The sequence below is a fragment of the Rana temporaria genome, chromosome 4, assembly GCF_905171775.1.
Source record: "Rana temporaria chromosome 4, aRanTem1.1, whole genome shotgun sequence".
Lineage (NCBI taxonomy): Eukaryota > Metazoa > Chordata > Amphibia > Anura > Ranidae > Rana > Rana temporaria.
Genome location: NC_053492.1, coordinates 408,812,479 through 408,827,981, shown reverse-complemented (window position 1 = coordinate 408,827,981; position 15,503 = coordinate 408,812,479). Strand labels below are relative to the sequence as shown.

Below are 15,503 nucleotides of genomic sequence, written 5' to 3'. Positions count from 1 at the left end.
TTTTTTTAAGCTAAATAGCTTCCTATACCTTACTGCAGTCCTGGTTACATGTCCTCATTGTTCGTTTTTGCTTTGAAGTAGCTGTAATTCTGCTGTGATCTCCACACTTCCTGGTTGTCTGTTTCCTTATAACCATCATACTGGGAGCTTGCTCACGGCGGTCTAAGCTGTCATTACTGTGTGTCTAAAACTCCTCAGAACCAATCAGATTCATTTTAAAAACCAAAACACTGCCCTGGATTTGTTTGTTTTTGTTCTGTGAGTCTTCCCGACTCGCCTCTCACCCGGAACTTCATGTATGTACCTTTAAAACCGAAACTGAAACTAGAGGCACATTATATGATAGAATGTGTATAAAAATAAATACTGCGCAGGTCTAAACAATCTTGTATAGTGAGAAACCACTTGAATTGGTTCAAAAACAGTGAAAAAAATAATAAACAAAAAATAAATAAAATAAAAAATAAAAAATTAAAAAATAAAAAATAAAAAATGAAAAAAATAACAAATATGAAACTAAAAAGCTGCTGCTGCTCAAAATGTCAGATAAACATAAAATTGCAAGTAATAGTGGTAAAAGCTGCGCTGCAATGTGGTGTGAGAAATCAATATAACAATCAGATTATAAAGAATATGATGCACACAAAACACTAGTGCAATGTGAAATGATCAAGTGAAGGTGCAAAGTCCATATGAATGGATGTATCTCAGGGAAAATCAGGATGACAGAAAGTTCTCCGAGTATGTGAAAAGGTATCCAAACTTATCCAGTGAATCTGTATAGCAGATAGAAAAGTCCTCCACCGTTAAATCCTAACTGCTTACCACAACGATAAGTAAATCAAGCATGTAACCGTGACTGCCAATTCCAAGATTCCAGGGAAAATTTTTCACTTTATCTTTGTTTCAGATATCAGACTATTCACTTTCCAGAGTATGACCCAAAAGAGAAAAGGCTTTTCTTCATCGGTGATCTGTGTCTGCTCTCCCTCCTCTCTCACAGATTCACTGGATAAGTTTGGATACCTTTTCACATACTCGGAGAACTTTCTGTCATCCTGATTTTCCCTGAGATACATCCATTCATATGGACTTTGCACCTTCACTTGATCATTTCACATTGCACTAGTGTTTTGTGTGCATCATATTCTTTATAATCTGATTGTTATATTGATTTCTCACACCACATTGCAGCGCAGCTTTTACCACTATTACATTATATGATAGATTAAATTCAATTTTTAATCATTTTAAAAGGAATCAGTTAACTTTTATGTCTATATACCCAATAAACAGTAATTTCAGCAAAAAAAAAAAAATTCCTTTAATGCGACATTAGCTCCTGATGTCGGAGCGTTTGTCGTACCAGTGTGAACCCAGCCTCAAACTCTAACACAATTAGGCTAAATTCACACTTATGTATATTGCTTTTGACCGTTTTTGCAGTGCTTGCTGCGTTTTTACACATTTTTACAGCGATTTGCATTTTTTTTTTTTTTTTTTTTTTAACCGGCAATTTTTTTTTTTTAACCGGCAATTTTTTTTTTTACATTTCCTTTATTAACCAGCTAAAAACGGGTAAAAAAAACCCCCGCAAATCACAGCAAAACGTGGTACTTGCGTTTTGGATGCGGGTACATTGAATTCTATTACATGCAAAACGCTGCTTTTTGCAGGAAAAAAAAGTCCCCGGCCCTTTCCAAAAACAGAGGCACAAAAAAGCATTGATGTGAACATGTTCCATAGGAAACAATGTTAAAAAATTTCCCTGCATTTCTGCAAAATGCATTAAAAAATGCATTGGTGTGAATGGAGCCTTACACAGGTTCTGAAGCCAATTAAATGCAGATAAGGCACTGACTTTACCACCCTAATTAGCCACAGAACCCGTGAAATGAATGTGTTCTGCTTTTAAAGGGATGGGGTGGCAACCCTAGAAGGGGCTCTGTACATCTTGGAATAGTGAGAGACCCAGAGGTTGTAGGAGAATCCTTTTTTAGAGGTCAGAAGTAGGCCCACACAGCGAGGTGCTGCAACTAAGGCGGAGTGATCATCAAGGCCCCATTAACACCTGAGCAGGGCGATTTTTACAAGTGTTTTTTTATTTGAGTGTTTTAGAAGTGCATTGGTGCCAGTTCACACCAGACGCAGTTATGTGCGTTTTTTTTTCTGCACAAAATGCATGCACGGTGTTTTCCATATATTCCAATGCCTCTAGTTCACACCATGCAGTGAGTTTCTGCACTGGATACTGACTGCATGGTGTGAACTAGAGCCATTGGAATATATGGAAAACACTGTACATGCATTTTGTGCAGAAAAAAACGCACAGAACTGCGTCTGGTGTGAACTGGCCCTTAACAAGTGTTTTATGTGTGTGCTTTAGGTGTATAATATATTTTAGCCAATAGAACGCACTAGGAGGAGGAGATTAGGGGTGGAGTGCTGCTGGTTTACCAGAAAACATGGAACAAAACCTCGTAAAATGCTCATGTTGAACATTTTTCAGGTGTTCCAATTGCAGTCTACGGTGCCAATCTCCCTTAAAGAAGCTCTTGTACTTTTCTGAGCGGCATGCAACAAAACACTCGGATGTGTGAAATGCACACGATTGCAGGGCGGTAGTGTGGCACTTATAAGGTTATATCAGGCTCTAAGGTGGTGATATATCACCTCCTCGCCACCTGTTAAATGCCCTCTCAAAAGCACTGCAGCCACAGATCATTCTTCAGAGGGCACCTCACTCCCCTGGGAGCGTTAAAGAGCCCTAAGAAAGATCAACCTTTTGTATGCCGAGAAGGTATAGCTAGTCTGCATGGCACGGTATGGCAGGAGGACCAGTGATGACATGACAGACTCCTCTAACATGCCGCTTCTCATCACTTTTGCTGTGTGTGCTGTGCTCCATGCTATAAAGAGAACAAGATGGTTAACATTTCTTTTGGACGAAGCTGGAAAACCCCTTGGATATTAATATTTCATAGGATATTCTAGAAAAGGTCCTGCTTTGATCTTGTCCTTGGAAGACTCTTTTCCCAGGGAAATCCTTAGTCCAATCTATCAGTGCCGTTATTCTTTCTGATTTTGTGTAGTATGTTGAAATACAAGTGTCTATGTATATCTTCAAGGGCACTGCCTGTGTAATGTGAGCCAAGAGATGGAAATAGATGCCTTGTCTCTTGCCTTCAGCACTGTGCTTATGAATCAAATACTCTTAAAGTGGACCTGTCATTAAAAGTCACACTTCACATGAATCGGTAGGAGTGTTAGCCTCACCAAATCACCATTGCTTTGTGCAAAAAGCACTCCTTGACATGAATAAAACTACTGAACTCTTATGTGACCTAAAGCTGGAAAAAAAATGTCTAGCCATTGTGGATCTTGAGGTCATTGGATACTGTACAGAATGTATTTTTGTTCAGAGCTGCTGTCTTTGGAGACTTGCAGTGAGACAGAAGCATCAAGTCGAGGCAGCACTTTTAGGCTTAGTTTATTCATGTGCAACCTTTGCTGCCCCTCTGAAAAGCAATCCACATTTGTCAGGTGGTGAGGAGGCGATATGTTGCTTCTTCACAGAATGCTTTATTCATACAAATGCTGAAACTCTGCACTGAGACCACATGCATTGCACACAACCCCATTTACTAGACTGGCTCGTGTTCACTTCTAAATGCGACTGAAGCAAAAAATAATAATTACCAATGTAGGTGTTAAGGTACGGTACCTTTGTGCCACTCTGCCGTGCACAAATACCCCCCCCCCCTGCTCTGCTCTGCTGACATAACCACCCCCCCCCCCCCCACTTGCCCTGACCTCTTGCTCTCAAAAGTAATTTAATCGAGCACTTGCTTTAAGGTCCTGTGCCATATTCAAAAAGTCCTACTGCTTGTTGACACTCCATTGACTGGCTGTGTGTGAAATTTGTCTTTAAGCTCTGGCATGCCAGGCTGTCATCCCAGATTGCCATGCACAACCCTCTATGGACCCTCAAGTAATATGGATTTTATTGTGGCATGCTGGCTGAGAGCACATGCCTGAGCTCCTAACATAAAGCCTAAGTCCATGTTTACTGTCCATGTAAATATGTTTGGGCTTACCCATTTCCTTTACTAAGAGGCACCTACTGCGAGTGCTGTATAAAGTGCATGCAAATCGACTACATACAATACAGTACACAACACTCTGGTCTGGCAGTGGTACAGAGTAAGGCTGGGTTCACACTACGGTTTTCCCGTCCGTCAGCCGCATACGATTTATATGAAAAAACGTATGCGGCTGAAACGGACGGGAACGTATGGCACCGCACATATGTGCGTTTTCCATTAACATTAATGTTAAAGGAAAACGTATGCGGTTGCCATACTGTTTTAAAAACGACCGCAAAACCGTGGTTGAACACGGTTTTGCGTACGTTTAAAAAACGTTTTGCCAGCAAATCGTACGCACCTGGATGCATCCGAGTGCATACGATTTGCAATGCATTCTCTATCTCTACGTTTTCCCGTCCGTGCCCGTACGTTTTCAATACTGAAATCGTATGCGGCTGACGGACGGGAAAACCGTAGTGTGAACCCAGCCTTAGTCATGTATTCATTGCTAAAATATAAGGCTTCCCTGAACAGCTAAGCTCGGCCCAATTAAAATGTTGTTCCAGCAGCAGACGGCAAGCCGGGACATAGCACTGCATCCTTATGCAGCTGATTCTACATAACGTTTATGCAGTGCTGATAGCTGTGCCCAATAATGACCACTTGGACTATGCTATATAGTCTCCCAGTTCTCATGTACGACTAAAACGAGGCGAAACTGTCATGTTTTTATTGCTGTCTGTCTTTTGGGTAGATTTTTCCTAGCTTCCTGTTCTGAAGATGCTACAGGAAAAACCAATAGAAATCTCTTTTGTAGAATTCCACTCATACAGTTGTCAGCACAACATGTATTCCCATTAGAGGATTGCCGCTCACTTCATCTCCTAAAAACTAACATCTTGCACTTCCCAATACTCTCTACTGATAGGTGGGACACAGCTATAAAAACCTGACCAGGATTTTCATCCAGACACACTATCTGAAACTCGGGAGAAATATTTTTTTATAGAGATTTGGGCTCCATGCACACTGGCTTAAAGTTTCTACAGGAGTTTTGTGTTCTGCCTGTAGAAGCAACTCAATGTTATCCTGTGTGTCCATACACATTGGGACGTTTGCAGGCATAGTTTGAGAACGTTTAGAGGCAAGAAAAAACCTCTTTCTAATTCGCATTTCTGTTTGGAGCTCACTGGAAGAAACGTATAACTCATCTAAATTTTGTACAAAAAATGCTCTATATGGAAGTTTTTTACTGCAAAGAGAACAGACGTGTTTTTTTTTTTTTTTAGCCCAGTGTGCACGGAGCCTTACTTTTACAGTATTACTTTTTAGACCGCTGCTTTAATCCCACATGTCCCTGACTGCTCACAGTGGCCTTCATTTGGGATCCCTTTCTCCTGAGTTTTTTTTCTGAATAGTATGGAGTATTTTATATGTGGCCTGTTCAGACCTTGATTGTGCTTATTGGTGTTTAAAAGTGTTAGGGCTCTTTCACACGGAGCACCCGTTCAGGTCTGCCTGCCAGTTTTTTTTGCGAACCTAACCCGCGCTCTGTGCTCCTCTATGGAGATGCGGATGTCAGTGGTGACATGCCCGCTGACGTCTGACCCGCTCCGATCCGCCAGAGTGTGACGGAGGAAAAACCTACTTTTACATCCGTCTGGCGGATCGGGTGAACACGGACAGACGGTCCGTGTTCATCCGATCCCCCCCCCCCCCATAGGGGAGAGCGGAGAAAAGACAGAGGGCGGTCCCTGTCATCCGCCGGCTCAGCGGGGATCAACGGAGTGATGCCCACTGAGCAAGCGGAGGATCACGGGGCAGATCATTACTGATCCGCCCCGTGTGAAAGGGGCCTAAGTGTTTTATACTTGGCTGTTTACCGATGAGGCTGGCCATTATTATTATTATTATTATTATTATTATTATTATTGTGTTTTTTTATTTTTTTTTAAGGGTTGAACGAAAACAAAATGGAGACGTTTTCCCAAACCATACACTTTATGCAGATTGCGGAATCTTGGCAGGGAGCCTTTCCCACAGCCAGAATACAGTGATCAGTGTTGCTGGCTATAGCTGACGGCACTTATTGATCGGAGAGAACCTGAACACGATCGACTTTATGTACAGCCAGCCTGCCCATACATGGATCAAAGTTTGGCAAATTCTTGCTGAACCTGACACATTTCTATATTCCTCACCTACGTTGTCCACCTTTTTGTCTTGTAAAAATGTTCTCCTGTCTAAGTTCCCAGAAACGACATAATACTGATTCGCTGTGGTTTTCAGTGTGGCTTCCCGTTCATTTCAAACTTTAATGTGGTCGGTTTTTGCTTGGCTGTTGCATTCTTTCTTTTAGAGAAATTTCAGTATGAGGTCTGTATTTTTTTCTTTTGGCGTGCTTTAGATTTTTCAACAAAAACATTACACCAAGTTAAAGAGAAAATTAAAAATTAAAGTTCAGTTAAAAATGTTTCTATTATAAATATCTTTTGACATTCATTTTCTGTATAGCGGCTTGTGTAGTTTAGATAGTCTAATCAAAGCCAATCAGTTTCTTCCTGTCCTTCAGGGACAACCTTAATTATTTCTGAATTCTGCATGGGGCCTCTCACTTCCTGAAAACGTTGTCCTTCTCTTCTACACTCCCCCATCATCCATCCTCTCCTTTTTAGACAGACATGCCTAAACCTGCCCAGTCCCACCCCATCCCCCCTCCTCAGATCTGCTCCTGTCTTCATAGCTTCGTTTTGGATAGCAATTTTTCCAGCAAGAGGGGTGGGGAGGCCTTTTGGAAATATGTTCTGATTGTTAGAAACTATAAGATTACAATGCAACATGCTGCAGATTTTCTACAGTGTACAACCACGTGGTTGTTTCTACATGGTGCTGTGTGCATGGTGTGTCAAACCTCCAGCTGTGGGAGCTACATGTGAGTAATGAGTTTAAGGCTCTGTTCCCACTAGTGACTTGTTTGGACACTTGTTTGGATCTCAATGGCAAACGTTCCCATCTATGCAACTTTGAAAAGGTGCCTGCGCTACTTTGATGCGACTGATCCAGAGTGTAAAGTTGGATCAATGCTACACTCAAAGTTGCACTCTAAATTGCACAGCTTTGGAGTCGCACAAGTGGAAACCTAGCCTAATCCAAGAGTGTGACTTTGGGGTGTGACTTTGATGCAACGTTATACTCTCTGGATAAGTTGCATAAAAGCATTGCAGTTACCTTTTCAAAGTCTTATAGATGTGAACGGGTGTCATTGAAATCAATGGGCTGTGACTTGTCATGCGACTTTGTGTCCAAAGTTGCATGGCAAGTCATACTAGTGGAAACAGAGCATTAGTGTGGTTGCCTGTATGTACTATGATCATTGTAGACTGTGAGCTGAGACCCCAGAGAACTTCCAGCTATACTAACAGTGTTTTAGGAGTATATTAAATGTATCACGAGTGCATTCCAAAGGGTACTGACTACAGAAAAACAAAGGTTATACCTGGGTGGCTGAACCAAAACTTAAAATGTCATATTAAGGACAAATAAGCCTGGAGGGGTCAGTGTTGACATTCAAAAAATACAAAGAATGAACTGTGAGGTGCAAGAACGCAATCCCTATAAGTGTTTTTGTTTTTTTTTTATTTATTTTTTATTATATTAATAGTAAAAAGGCGAGGATGGAACACAGGCCCCATAAAGGACGGGTAAGGTGGTTACAGATGACAGGAGGCGGCAGCTGTGCCAAATGCTTTCTTCTCCTCAGTCTTCACACATGAAAAGGTGGGGTATTCCGACCACGACAGTATTGTTGGGAACACGCTGCAGATCTACCCTTGTGGCTAACAGAGGCCAAAATCCGGAAAGGATTAGAGAAGTTTAACATAAATCACCAGGACCAGAGAGCTTACACCCAAGGGTCCTTAAAGAACTCAGTCCGGTTATAGCCATGAACAGCATACTGATTGGTATCAGCTGACTGGTGAAAGGCCCACGTGTTGCCAATATTCAAAACAGGGCAGAGATCTATTCCTGGGAAGTATAGGCCTTTTAAATGATAGCGACAGAATATCAGCCAAAAATCCAGAAATAAAACACAATAAAAATGTTATAAATTGAGTTGCAGTTCAGTGAGTAAAATAAGTATTTGATCCCCATACAAACCAACAATAATTCTGGCTCCCAGACACTGGCTACAGTATGTGCTTATGGGGTAGACAGATTAGTCCTGTACATTTTTAAAAAGGTGCTCCTAACGACAACTCGTTAAGTGTATAAAAGACACCTGTCCAGAAAATTTCTTCCATTCAAACTTCATCATGAGGAATATCAAAGGACATCAGGGACAAGATTTTTAGACCTGCACAAGGCTGGAATTGGCTAGAAGGCCATAAACAAGAAGCTTGGTGAAAAAAACTGTTGGCGCGATTATTCGCAAAGGGAAGAAATACAAAATAACCAATCGCCCTCGGTCTGGAGCTCCATGCAAGATTTTGCCTCATGGGGGTAAGGATGGTCCCGAGAAAAGTGAGGGAACTACAGGGGAGGAGCTTGTGAAGGATTTTAAGGCAGTTGTGACCATATAAACTATTGGTAACACAATACTCTGCCATGGATTATTATTTTTGGGTGGGGGGGTGAGTTGGGTACCTGGGTTTTGACAGGTACCCAGCTCCCACTTCTGCCCATGGCGCGGAGCAGAAGTTCTCCTTTTCCCTCCTTCCTCCCTGGGACATGTCACAGGTCCCATAATTCTGAATGCGCAGTGGAACTTGCGCAGTGTGCAACGGGCTTTGAACTCGCAAGCTGCCGCAGCCTGGTGCCCACACTTGCAATGCCGGGGCCATAGAGAGGAGAGGGAGAAAAGCGAGGCTTTAGCCACATCGCTGGACGGTGAGACAGGTAAGTGTTAAGTCAGCAGCTACACTTTTTGTAGCTGCTGACATTTAACCGGTTCCTGACCAGCCGCCACAGTTTTACTGCGGCAGAATGGTTCCCTGGGCAAGCCACCGTAACTGTATGTCATGCCCTTTAAGACTATGTAAAAGGTGCACGCAGCATGTGCCCGGAGCCGATGCAATCGCTTGTGACAGAGCGAAAACTGGGATCTGTGTAAACACAGGGGTCCCTGTTTTCTTAGGGGAGAGGAGACAGATCATGTGTTCATACTAATTTTGAACACCAATCTCTCGACTCCCCTAGTCAGTCCCATCTCCCCACAGTTGGAACACACCTAGGGAACACAGTTAACCTCTTAATCACCCCCTAGTGTTAACCCCTTCCCTGCCAGTGACCTACAGTAATCGGGGGAATTTTTATAGCACTGATCGCTGCATAATTGTCAATGGTCCCAAAAAATTGTCAAGTGTCCGATCTGTCTACTGCAATATTGTCTCTTTCCTTCCTCTACCCCATGCTCCCCCGCTGTACCTGTCTTTCTCTTTTTCTTTATCTCTCCACGAAGACCGGCCATTAGAGCCGGTCTGTGACGGGCTCTAATTTCCACTTCTATAAAACGTTGATTGCCGCAAAAATGGTCACGCGGGCTACAGATGACTCCCATTAACTTTAAAGTGGAGGTCCACCCGTTTTTTTTTTTTTTTTTTTTTTTAAGCCAGCAGCTACAAATACTGCAGCTGCTGACTTTAATAAAATGGACACTTACCTGTCCAGCGTGTCCGTGATGTCAGCAGCTGAGGCTGAGCAATCACTCGGTCCTCGGCAGCTTCCGCCGCCATCCTTGGTGAGGGAATCAGGCAGTGAAGCCTTGCGGCTTCACTGCACGATTCCCTACTGGGCATGCGCGAGGATCGTGGGGCACCGTCACTGGTCCCCGCTCTCTCCTGGGAACAGTGTTTCCCAGAAGACAGCGGGTGGCGGGGGGGGGGGGACGGGACGTGACGAGGCTGAATTCCCTGCGGGAGTCAGAACCTGGAAGCGGTGCAAATACCTGTCTCAGACCGGTATTTGCACCCCCCACCCTCTCTCTTGTTTGGTATAGGTTTTAAAGTATGGGGAGGATCTAATTTACTGTAAAATACATTAGCGTGTGTCTCTGTATTTATACCCCTTGAAAGCCTTAAAGTGCTTCCTGGCATTTTAGGCCCCTTTTTATTCGGCTTGGTTGCAAAAAAACTCCCGAGTATAGATACCACATGTGAGGAATGGCAGAGGGTGTTTTGGGTTGTGTTTGAAATACATTTTAATTTTTTGCAGTAGAATGTGTTTCGAGGTGTAATTGCAAGTATACCTATGCCATGTGTAAGAAATAACTTGGAAAATCTAATCTGTGTATTTTTTTCACTTTCCAAAACATTGTGGCAAAAAAAATTACAACTTCAAAAATCCCACAGTACAGCTTATTACTTTGGAGTGCCTTCTTTCCAAATGGGTCATTTTGGTTGCTTTTGTACTGTCCTGGCATTTTAGGGCCTCAATAAATGAGATGGGCAAAAAAATAAATTATATATTATAAAAAAAAATGTATCTAAAATTTGGTGGAAGGAGACGCACAGGAGACATTGTCAATTTTGTTTCTTCACCATCACGTTTTGATGTATAGAAAAATTGGCAACACTTTGTGAGTCTAAAAAATGCGTTTTGGAAGACTGCTGCGCAAATACAGCGTGACATAAAATATTGCAACGACTGCCGTTTTATTATCTAGGGTCTCCACTGAAAATATATATATATAATAATTGGATGTTAATTATTTTCTAGCAAACAAATTGATTTTTTTTCTTGTAAATAAATGTCAGACCAAGTCCCCAAGTGGTTAATTGACAGTAAACTTGCAGACTATATATGAGAAGGTTTCCTGTATAATTCCTCCACCCCAGTTCCTCAAACTTTTCAAGTTTTGATGACCTGAGGAATTTAAGATTAGCTTTACCCCCTCCCCCCACCCTCGTAATAAATAAAACTTTGAAATCTGCAGCATAGTAAAATAACCAGTATGATCGGGTTTGAGGAACATTCCATATTTGTATTTTAAGATTTGAATCTTGCTTTCAAAACAAGCTGAGAAATTTCCTCATAAAAACCCCCCATGACAGACACCGGTACCCTCCAACTGTGCCTGCATGGAATGACCGATGATCTGCTTAGCTTGTCCACATTAATTATGCCATGTGATCGTGTGGAATTAGGCAAGCATTAGCGGTGCCTGTCTGCTTAGTCTGGGAGTTAGCATAGTTCCAAGTGAGCCTCAGTTTTTACTATTATGGCTGGCACTGGCAGAAAACTAGGTAATTGGACTGATCATTTAACATTTTGTCTCTTCACATACTTAAACAGCCGATCAGTACAAGCAGTAAAAAAGTTTTGTTGCTTTTTTAGCTTTGGTCCTCATAACTTTATTTAAAAAAAAAAACAAAAACCCTATTAATGTGCACATTTCTTTTTCTCTTGTAGTCGATGCTGATGAGATCAAAAGGCTAGGAAAGAGGTTTAAGAAGCTTGACTTGGACAATTCGGGATCTCTGAGTGTAGAGGAATTCATGTCTTTACCTGAACTGCAACAGAACCCCCTCGTGCAGCGAGTAATAGACATATTTGACACGGATGGAAATGGAGAGGTAGACTTTAAAGGTAAGATGTTTTTACTACGATGTTTTAGCCCTTAGATAAAGTATTCTGCACATTTGTAAACATGTGTCTGGTTTATTATAGATTTATATAATACTTGTTTTATACTGTGATTATTTTCATTTTTTTTTTTTGCTGATGTTTGCTTTTCTTTTTTTTTTCTTTATTCTCATACAGAAAAAAAAGTTTTGGCTGCCTTTGGGAAAAGAACATTAACCTGTACAAATTAGTGTCATAACATGCTGTAGATTAGGTTAGAGGAAAAAGGCCAAGGTGATTTACTGCCTAAGAGCCTTTACACATAAGACCTATTTGCCACTTTGTTAATGCGCACATCTTTGTAATGACGTTTGCCTGCATAGACTAGTATAATTCTTGCACCTATGTGGCATCATTTAACCCCTTTATGTTTGAAGTGCACGTGATTGCGGAGGAAATATTTTTAAAGAGCTAGAGCATGTACATATTGCTGTTTCCTGTAATAAGGTTGTAGGTGGCTTTGGGTTGGTGATTTTGGGTTCAAAAGCAGCAACTCTTGTTTGGGGAAAAATAAAACATTCCCTTCTGGGTGAGCTATGTACTTGACAAACTTTAGCAGATTCCTACCTGGAGAAGTAGCTGTTTGTATCCATGTGCAGAGTAAATATGAATGGGAGTTACTTTCATTATTGAACAGCTGCTGCATTTGTAGTTTTAGTGAGGAAAGTGGCGGGGTTGTAATCCCTTTAGATTGGATTAACTTCAAGGGGATATCTCATCAAAAGTAGAAGTTCTGTTGCAGAGGATGCCCAAAATCTGACTATATATATATATATACACAGACACACACACACCTTCTCAATCAAAGAGTTTTCTTTATTTTCATGACTATGAAAATTGTAGATTCACACTGAAGGCATCAAAACTATGAATTAACACATGCAGGCATCATTCCGGTACCGTTGTTTAGAGCGGGCGATCGGCTATCCAAACATAACAACCGCTCGGTTGTTATGCCGGAGGAGCGGGAGGGGACACCCCCCCCCCTCCCGCCGCCTTTCGCCGCTCTGACCGGGCCTCCCGTCCCACCGGGAGACCCGATCCTCCATCCGCCGCGTTCTGTGTTCAGGCGGAGACTGACACTAAGCCGTAAACGGCTTTGATTCAGTCTCCGCATTGAAACCACGGAAGCGGCGTCATGACGTCACTTCCGGGTTTCTCGGCTGCCAATGGCGCCGGATTTAAAAAAGTACACAGTATTCAGAATCGCCGTTTTCGGCGATCTGAATACTTTGAAGTGCAAAGGAGGGCTCGGAGGTCTTTTAGACCCCGATCCCTCCATAAAGAGTACCTGTCACCACCTATTGCTGTCACAAGGGATGTTTGCATTCCTTGTGACAGCAATAAAAGTGATCAAAATGTAAAAAAATAAAAAAACACAATTTAATATTATAAAAAAAAATAAATAAATAAGAAAACAAAAAAATAAATGTTTTAAATCGCGCGATTAATCGTGAGTTAACTATAATATTAATGCGATTAATCGCGATTAGAAATTTTAATCGCTTGACAGCACTAATATATATATATATATATATATATATATATCTCTTCTATCTCTATCGTGCCTTGCGACAGTATTCGGCCCCCTTGAACTTTGCGACCTTTTGCCACATTTCAGGCTTCAAACATAAAGATATACAACTGTAATTTTTTTTTTTTTTTTTTTTTTTTTTTTTTTTGAAGAATCAACAACAAGTGGGACACAATCATGAAGTGGAAAGAAATGTATTGGATATTTCAAACTTTAACAAATAAAAAACTGAAAATTGGGCGTGCAAAATTATTCAGCCCCTTTTACTTTCAGTGCAGCAAACTCTCTCCAGAAGTTCAGTGAGGATCCCTGAATGATCCAATGTTGACCTAAATGACTAATGATGATAAATAGAATCCACCTGTGTGTAATCAAGTCTCCGTATAAATGCACCTGCACTGTGATAGTCTCAGAGGTCCGTTAAAAGGGCAGAGAGCATCATGAAGAACAAGGAACAACACACCAGGCAGGTCCGAGATACTGTTGTGGAGAAGTTTAAAGCCGGATTTGGATACAAAAAGATTTCCCAAGCTTTAACCACTGAACGACCGCCTCCTGCATATATACGTTGGCAGAATGGCACGGCTGGGCAGATGTACGTCCTGTACATCTACCCAGCCGTGGGTCGCGTGTCCGCGACCCGGTCCGAAGCTCCGGGACCCGCGGACCCGATCGCCGCCGGGGTACCGCGATCGGTCCCCGGAGCTGGAGAACCACGGCTTCCCCGTGCTTCACTGTGGCAGCTGCATCGATCGTGTCATCCTCTTTATAGGGAGACACAATCGATGACGTCACTCCTACAGCCACACCCCCTACAGTTGTAAACACACACTAGGTGAAACAAAACTCCTTCAGTGCCCCCTGTGGTTAACTCCCAAACTGCAACTGTCATTTCCACAATAAACAATGCATTTTTTGCTATGACAATGGTCCCAAAAATGTGTCAAAATTGTCCGAAGTGTCCGCCATAATGTCGCAGTCACGAAAAAAATCGATGATCACCGCCATTAGTAGTAAAAAAAAAAAAAAAAAAATTAATAAATACAATAAAACTATCCCCTATTTTGTAAACGCTATAAATTTTGCGCAAAGCAACTGATAAACGCTTATTGTGATTTTTTTGGACCAAAAATATGTAGAAGAATACATATCGACCTAAACTGAGGAAATTTTTTTTTATATAGATTTTTGGGGGATATTTATTATAGCAAAAAGTAAAAAAATATTTAATTTTTTTCAAAATTGTCACTCCATTTTTGTTAATAGCGCAAAAAATAAAAACCGCAGAGGTGATCAAATACCACCAAAAGAAAGCTGTATTTGTGGGGAAAAAAGGACGCCAATTTTGTTTGGGAGCCACGTCGCACGACCGCACAATTGTCAGTTAAAGCGACGCAGTGCCGAATCGCAAAAAGGGGCCTGGTCCTTTACCTGCATTTTGGTCCGGGGCTTAAGTGGTTAAACATCCCAAGGAGCACTGTGCAAGCGATAATATTGAAATGGAAGGAGTATCAGACCACTGCAAATCTACGAAGACATGGCCGTCCCTCTAAACTTTCAGCTCATACAAGGAGAAGACTGATCAGAGATGCAGCCAAGAGGCCCATTATCACTCTGGATGAACTGCAGAGATCTACAGCTGAGGTGGGAGACTCAAACATGTGGAAGAAGGTGCTCTGGTCAGATGAAACCAAAATTGAACTTTTTGGCAACAATGCAAAACGTTATGTTTGGCGTAAAAGCAACACAGCTCATCACCCTGAACACACCATCCACACTGTCAAACATGGTGGTGGCAGCATCATGGTTTGGGCCTGCTTTTCTTCAGCAGGGAAAGGGAAGATGGTTAAAATTGATGGGAAGATGGATGGAGCTAAATACTGGACCATTCTGGAAGAAAACCTGATGGAGTCTGCAAAAGACCTGAGACTGGGACGGAGATTTGTCTTCCAACAAGACGATGATCCAAAACATAAAGCAAAATCTACAATAGAATGGTTCACAAATAAACCTATCCAGGTGTTAGAATGGCCAAGTAAAAGTCCAGACCTGAATCCAATCGAGAATCTGTGGAAAGAACTTTAAACTTCTGTTCACAAACGCTCTCCATCCAACCTCACTGAGCTCGAGCGGTTTTGCAAGGAGGAATGGGCAAAAATTTCAGTCTTTCGATGTGCAAAACGGATAGAGACATACCCCAAGCGACTTACAGCTGTAATCGCAGCAAAAGGTGGCGCTACAAAGTATTAACTTAAGGGGGC

The 15,503-nt window shown here is 41.9% G+C and overlaps 1 protein-coding gene across 2 annotated transcripts in view; it reads left to right on the top strand.

Annotated features, from left to right (window-relative positions):
* Positions 1-15,503, top strand: part of PPP3R1 (protein phosphatase 3 regulatory subunit B, alpha) — an 89,699-nt gene that overhangs the window by 60,727 nt on the left and 13,469 nt on the right. For both annotated transcript variants that reach the window (XM_040351262.1, XM_040351263.1), the window contains exon 3: positions 11,496-11,672. In XM_040351262.1, coding sequence (XP_040207196.1) covers positions 11,496-11,672 — 177 coding nt within the window. The remainder of the gene's footprint in view (positions 1-11,495; positions 11,673-15,503) is intronic.